This window comes from Gavialis gangeticus, unplaced genomic scaffold (genome assembly GCF_001723915.1).
Source record: "Gavialis gangeticus isolate Ggan-Ray unplaced genomic scaffold, GavGan_comp1, whole genome shotgun sequence".
In the NCBI taxonomy this organism is placed as follows: Eukaryota; Metazoa; Chordata; order Crocodylia; family Gavialidae; genus Gavialis; species Gavialis gangeticus.
The window spans coordinates 49,520,664-49,528,478 of record NW_017729030.1 but is presented as its reverse complement, the minus strand read 5'-3'; the positions used below and the strand labels follow the sequence as shown (position 1 = coordinate 49,528,478).

Sequence of the window (7,815 nt, the reverse complement as noted above, 5' to 3'; positions counted from 1 at the left end):
GTTTCCAAAAAAACCCCCCCCCCCCCCCCCCCCCCATAAATACTTCTGGGGCAATGGAAGAGACTTCAGGTGGCAAAGATCAGAGGTTAGGGGCAGGACTTATAGTGCCAAGATGGCTACCAGGGAGCAGGGCACCTGTCAAGGGGAGCGACTACCCATGTGGCCCTTAACAGCTCACCAAAACTTAAGTGACCCTCCAGCCAAAATAATTGCCTACACCTGATTTAGAGTCTTTGCTATCCCCGTGAGGAGAGGTTAATGGGAAACTTGTTTAACCATATGGTTGGAGGTTGGTAGTCTCATGTTTCGTGGCTTCTCCTACTCATGTTAAGGGACAAGACAGAAGTTCTCCCAGTTTCCCAGTTGGTTTCTGAGTTTTATTCCCTCTCTCAAAAGTATCCTGGACTTTAGGCACAGCTGGAGGTTGAGCTGGGTGCACAGGTGTTTCTAACAAAAGGGAGAAACCTCTCAGGTTCCTATCTGGTGGATTTTGCTCACATGCTTAGCATCAGACTAATAAACACATTCAGGGCCTGGAAGGAGTTTTCCCCCAGGTCAGACTGGCAAGAAGTGTTGGGCCTTTCTTCTTTTCACTATTTGCTTCCTCAGATCATTTAAAGTCCTTGCTAGTGCAGTAGCTAAGGCATTGGTAGTGCCCTTGCCTCTCCTGCTGTCTTTCTGTGGCAAACTGTAGATTTTTTTTTATTTGGTGTTTTGTGGCTGTGTATATGAGGCCAGAATGCTTTGCCTGTGAAAGCAGAGGACTAGACCTGGCATCCCAGGGAGTCTCTTTCAGTCTTAAGCTCCTAATAAACAATATTACTTATTTGTGCTAATTTCCCAGGGCTTTTCTCTGCCTCCGTTATAGACAAACTAGCGCCATTGTCCAACAGTTATTAACCATTATTACATTATTATGTAATGAAAGTATAAATAGCACAATGAGTAGGTCTGGTAAACCTAACAGTTTAATAGAGATCAGACAGAGAAGCAATATTATTGCTAGTGTTGTCAGTAATATCTGAAAGCAGTCATTTAAAAAGCTGAGTAATTTAGATTTCTGTTTCCCAATGTTTTACTCTAACATCTAGTCTGTGACAGTTACATTCATGATGTGACCTTGGTTAAAACACTCAACTTCCTTATGGCTTGCTCACAGAAGCTGTGCAATTGTACAAAAGCAAATGCTGAATATTTGACATACGTTGAATAAATACGTTATATAATAATTAATTGTAAATACCTGAGTATTCTTGTTTCTTAATAAAGAACAAAGATACATGTTTTGACTGTGAGAATTTGTTAGAACGTAATTTTTAGCTGTTGATGTCAAATAAATCTGCTTCCATGGAGTACTACAAGTAGACGTGTAGTTTTGAAATAGTCTATTATAGCTTTTTGGAACTTGGTGTAAGACTCTTTACGGATATTGTTATTACTCTTTTAATTGGTTGACAATATTAAAAATAGTGAGTATGAGAAGATGTGCAACTGATTGTGCCTGCCAGGAGAAGAGCTGAGAGATCTAGGGCCAAGTTGTACTCACCCATTCACAGATATGGAGAGGGATCCACAAGCCTAACTTTTCTTTGAGCCACCACGTGTTGCACTTGCACATGGCAGTGCTGATGTTTGTACCTTACCATTTAAGGAAGGTGTGGAGCAGCACCACTGTGCTGGGTATGTGAGAAGTACGGTAACTTCCAGCACTCCTGATGGGAAATGCTTTCACACTACTGCCTACTGAACGCTGTTGTATAAATTCACCGTTCAAGAATGTGGTAGATAACTGTTTAGGGCTGAAGCTGGCCTTCACAATAAATGTCACCTTATAAAATGTGGGAATTATTTTCCTAACCCTCCAAAATGATTTCCCTATTGTACATGCAAAATACTATGGAGCATCTTGCCAGAGTTTTGGAAATAGATCATCTGGAAATAAATATAAATATATATTTTCTTTTAAGCTGCTTTTTAAAAAAATGATATAAACTAATAAAATATAAGCTTAAAGTATAATGAGGGTAATTGAGCAGCATTGTAAAAAAATGTTCCTTTCTCCTGTTACCTAAAGCCTTATCAGATATCAGGATCACTAAAATATCTATTGACTTGGAAACTTAAATTGAAGCAATTTATAACCACCTAGTCTTTACACAGTGGACATCATAGAGTGTTTTTTATCTGTTTGTCATCTGTTCATCTAATATCAATAATTAACCTTGTGGTAGTTTCTCACTTCAGTATTGATAGGGTATAGGTAATTTAAAATAAGCAATATAACATTAATATTGCATGTGTATTTAAGACAACTCTTATATCCAACCAGGAGGTACCAGAAAGAACTGTGGGTTTCTATTTTTTAGGTGTAAAGAGCGCACACCTTCCTATGAATTATTTATTGAATTTTGTGTCATGGACAACGTGAATTTAAATATTCATAATTTTTTTTTCATTTTTCCTCAGTTCTTCATTGAGAAGTGTATCAACTGGATCTTCAAGACCCTCCAAAGTTTGTTTGGTGTGTGGGGATGAGGCATCCGGATGTCATTATGGTGTGGTCACCTGTGGCAGCTGCAAAGTTTTCTTCAAAAGAGCTGTGGAAGGTAAATGTTGATGTGGTTATTTATCTTAGATTCTTTCTGATGTTTTTGTGTTTTGTGATTAATTCCACAATGTTGTTCTGAAAAAAAATGTTGAATTAACTCAGCAGTTATAAATGGCACCGCTTTATCTGGAAAACATTTCTGAAACCATTGCTAGTATACAGTTTCTAGAAAATTGGTTAGTCTGAATTTTTTACTCCTCTTTTTTTTTCTTTAAACATGCAGAAAAACTGTGTGTAAGCAAACTGACATACATAGACTTTTCATAAGGAAATATTTTAGGCATTCTGCTGTACTTCAGAATTTGCTTATTGCCAAAAATGCGTGGCTTTTTTTAATGTAAGTTTTAAGTAAGCCAGCTATGTGCCCATAGAGCTGTGTTGTGCTAGGCCTCATTTATGTGTTCTTCTTTTCTCTGAAAAAAAAAAGGTGACTTTAAGGCCAGGGTAGATTGGTGAGTAAGCCAGGAATGGACAGTTTCAGATTACTTAGAGGTAAATGATGAGCTATTCTTTCGTTAAGATTAAATAAGGCATATCAGTTAACAAATGGCTGTGGGGCCTCTCCTTTTATCCTATCTCTTGTTAAGAGTTTCTCAATCAAGAGAACTCATTTGAATTACCTTGCCTGCTACAGAAAAACGTTATTAAATCTTAATAATTGTTTTAGCACCACAGAAAAAAGAAAATGCTGTTTGTAGCCTCTTTGCAAATGTAAAACGTTTCCAGGGTGGTAGATATAAGTTTTTAAAATAGGATTAGACCTTGAATGAAGAAAAATTCTTTAGAACAAGTACAGCTTTTTTGACTACTTAGAAAATGAAAAGTTGTTCATAAGTAGAGTGATTCTTCCTGAATTCAGATTTCCTAGACAAAACTGGGAGTGTCTGCACATGTGCTTTAATGTGCAGTAGCCTATTTTATTGCACATTAAAGCATCACGTAAAAACACATCCTATTACACCAATGCATAGTAAAATAGGCTACTGCATATTCAGAATCACTTAAACTGTACGCATTTGTAACTGCTTATAAAGGTAGCCTAATGTGCATTTGTTTAGTACCTCACACTGGAGGTACTAAATTTAATGAACATTAAGAGAAGCACTTATTTGCACATGTAGACATGATCCCTGTGTGGGAGAAAATACATACTCAATGCGATGCCTAACTGGTTCTGGGAAAAGTGCATGGTGAGACTAGGAAGTGGTCTTCCATTGTTACATGATTTAATTTCCTTGTGGGTATTTAATCAACTGTTGATAACAGAGGTACATATCCATTTGCCATTAAGTAGAATACAGGTCTGAGAAGAGGATTCCTCAATGAAGCAAGTTTTAAGGCATATATATCTTCTATAGTCATCAGGCAAACTAGATTAAAACTCTTGAGTAATGGGGACCTGGAATCAATTCATTATTTCACAAAGAATTATGGGCTAACCTTGAGATTAGTAGCAGGCTACAGGCCCCTTGTCTGCTGCCCTCTTGGCTCAGATTTTACCCGTGAGGATTAAGTAAATACTCTGTATTTAAAATTTAGAGTTGTCATAATGTTCCATGTATAGAATATAATTATTGGCGGGTCATGATTTAAATTTGTCATTGCCCCTTCCACCCCCCGTTGCTGCAATACAGCAAACAGTGGTGGAGGGAGCCAGCAGCAGGAGGAGTCGGGAGACAGACAGTCGGTGGCAGGTGGTTGGGGAGGCGGTAGATGGCAAACAGTGGGGTAGTCAGGCAGCTTGGTACTGTCCCTTGCCCTTCCCCACCTTGTCCTTTAGTGCCTGTCCTCCCTCCCAACACTTTCTCCTGCTGCTTCCTGATCCCTCTAGCATCTGTCCACTGCCCCATGCCTGACTCCCTTGGCACTTGCCCCTCCACACCTGGATCCCTGATGCTTGCTCCCCTGTGACTTTTGCCCCAAGTGTCTCTGCCCCTTAGCCCCTTCACTATCTCTGCCCCCCCCATCTAGCCCCTGCTGTCTGCTTTCTCTCCCCAGGAGAAAGCAGCCCAGTCTGAGCCATGCCAGAGCTAGAACAAAGCTAATCAGCAGTGGGGCAGAGGCTGCATGGGAGGGAGAGGCTGGAGACAGACAGGAAGGGCAAAGGTGGCTTCAGAACAGGCAGCTGCTGTTGCTTCAACCATGACTACTGGTCAGGACTATAGCCAGAGACTGCGCGCGCACGCGCGCATGCGCGCGCGCACACACACACACACACACTCTTTAGCCTTGAATCAAAGATGAGGGGCTCTTTTTCCCATGATAAAGTGGGGTAGGGGGGACTCATTTTGCACTCACGTAAGTACAGTAAAACATTTAAAAATTTAAATTAAAATATATAATATTTTTAAATCAAATGATAACTTTCTCATTGGGTTTTTTATTACAGTTCAGCTTGCAATTTGTAATCAATTAACAAGAGGAAATTGCCAGACAAAAACACTAAAATGGGACTAACATTGAATATATATTGGTAATTCCATGTACAACTCACTTATAGGGTGTAAAGCATGGAAACATACAGGTAAGCAGAAGTCCATGAACATTCTAGGGTTGTCATACTGTTTCACAAGAATTTCAGATATTTGTCTTCTGGTGAAAATTCTTAACTGAACAAAATTACTGAAAGCATTATTAGATGCTTGCTTTATTTAAATTGGCTTGTGAGCACCTACAGCAAACCTGTATGTTCACCTCAGCAAGCAGTTTAATAGCAGTGTTACCAATATGCTATCTCTGGTATAAGTTTGAACCTGGCTTCCCTAGTTTCCATATCATTGGGCTCTTATACATGTGCAGGGAGCCTGATCCGACATGCTATAATTCCAGTTTTCATTATATAATTATAATTATTCGATTAATCAAGTCTGCTGGAGCATGGAAATTACTAAATTATTAAAGCTAACTCAAAGTGCCCCTCCGCTGTTTTTCAGCATGGGGATGCTGATACACATGATGTTCCAGGTGCTTTCAATCAGCATGGCTCTTGGAGCTGCACTAATTAAAGCACACCCCCCCACATTTCCAGGAGCATGTGTATGTGCCCATTGGTTTTACATTAAGAAGAAAAGTTCCCATTGATTGCAACTTCTATGTATTTTGGACAGCTGAGACTATTTAGATGGCTCTAAAACTGGGGTTAGAGAATAAAACTATTTTTTTACTGCCAAATTTTGCTTTAACATGCAACATTTAAATAGGCTGAACCAAAAGAACAAGGTTCGAGTCTACCCAGAGTAATTACAAACTTGCCAGTGAAATCCAACTAGGGTAATCTTTTTGTGCAATATCAAAATGATCCAGTGGTCTTCCAGAGAATCATTTTAGCCTGAAGGATTGAGACTCATAACCAACTTGGCAATTTACCAGAGGATAGATGCAGTTCTTCTAGCAGGAAACAGACTTGTGCAGCCATTTAGCATTGAGCCACTTGCATAATATCCTAAGGGTATTCTTTTTGCAAAATTATTTGATATCCTCCCTGTCCACAAACCCTCAAAAGAAGGCAGGTGGAAGAGTATTCACAATATGGTTTTTTAGGCTTATTCATCTCATGCCTTCCTATGAACTATTGTTCATAAAATGAAACATCTCAAAGTTATATATTTCTAAACAGAAATGAAAGACACATTACAGTGTGTAATTTTTAAAATTAAAATGAGAAATTCTAAGCTGGAGCAAAAGTAAAAAAAAAATAAGCAGAATTAAAGGTTAGAACATTTAGTTCTTAAAATGTGCTTAGTTAACAAAATTAAAAAGGCATTTTTAAGTAAGTTTTGGAAAAATTAATTTTACAAAAGGGACAGAAGTATTTTGGTGTTTAAGAAAGCAGAATTCTTCTTTGTGTTGAATAAACTGAATTTGAGAGAGAGTATACAGTATAAAGATTTCTTTTCACTACCATTGTGCTGCTATTGTGTATGTACTTGTGTGAATTATTTTTGTCTGTATCATTAGAATAAATTACATGAGTAATTCTTTTCTATGCTTCTCTGTAGTCCCGTATTCATTCTGCAGTATTGGAATAAATATTTTTCCATCATAGGTTGCATTTTTCATTTTATCCACTTTCACAAGGTCAGTGACCTCTGAATTCAACATTCTTCAGGACAAATGTCCATACATTATCACAGACGTGTATAGGATTGGAGAGTCCTTGAATTCTGTTGATTCTGTTCCTGACCTATTGTGCCAATGTGAATTTACAGCCTTGTCAGACTGAAATAGGAGTTGAAGGGCAAGCCTGACAGGTGATCTACTGAAGTGTGAGAGCCAGTGTGTGTTCACGTAAAAGCTGCTTCTCAGTATGCAGTTTACATTAACTTGGTATGCTATAGTGTATGGTTGTAAAATAAAATGATACTGATCACCTCTGTTTTTGATATTGTCACCCAATGAATATTTTAATGGTTATAAGAGGGATCCTTCGTTCATCCCTGCCTGGCAGGCAGTACTGCTGTGTGGAGCCATGGTTTCTATTATTTCCTGCTAACTGGCTTCAGCAGCCTTAGGAAGTTGATGGGAGAGGGGATGCAGAAACAGCTGCAGCTTCACCACAAAAAGAAAAAAAGTCAGCAGAAGTTTGGCACAAGTGGAGGAAAGATTAATTAAAGGCAAGGTATTTTACAGTAGATCATTTACAACTTGTTCTGTTGTGGCTGTGGGAGTATGTGAACTGCATAGCAAACTATGCAATGAAACTGAAATGTTAGGTATACAGTATGGATGGAGCAGACTTATTCTGCTGCTGTGTTGTAGGGGGAAAAAACACCTCTGCCTGATGCAACCTTTTGGTTTTAAAACTAGCAAGGAGTGAGCGACAGTTTTAGCAGCTTCAGTGCCATAGAGATCCACAAATTGAAGCTGTTAATGACTAGATAAACAGAAAAGAAACACTGATGTATTTTTTAAAGAACCTGCTAATGTTCTAATGAAATTAGAAAAAAGTACTTTCATTTTAAATTCTGTTTGAAAGGCCTTTCAGTGACCCCACTGACCACAAGTGGTATACTAACTGATATGCCCTGACCAGCTTCATTGTCTAGTACTGTACTAAAATATACCTCCAGTTCTTACCACTCTAAAATCTTTCAACCTTGTGTTTCCTCACTCTTTACTTCTGGTTCATAGTTGTTCAGGACACCCTTGGGAGTATAGTGAGACCACTCCTTTAATCTGTTGCCGAACTACTGGTGAGTGAACCAAGC

The 7,815-nt window shown here is 38.6% G+C and overlaps 1 protein-coding gene across 4 annotated transcripts in view; it reads left to right on the top strand.

The window, feature by feature from the left end:
- Positions 1-7,815, top strand: part of NR3C2 (nuclear receptor subfamily 3 group C member 2) — a 382,693-nt gene that overhangs the window by 225,764 nt on the left and 149,114 nt on the right. For all 4 annotated transcript variants that reach the window (XM_019522178.1, XM_019522177.1, XM_019522179.1 and 1 more), the window contains exon 3: positions 2,467-2,606. In XM_019522178.1, the coding sequence (XP_019377723.1) occupies positions 2,467-2,606 (140 nt within the window). The remainder of the gene's footprint in view (positions 1-2,466; positions 2,607-7,815) is intronic.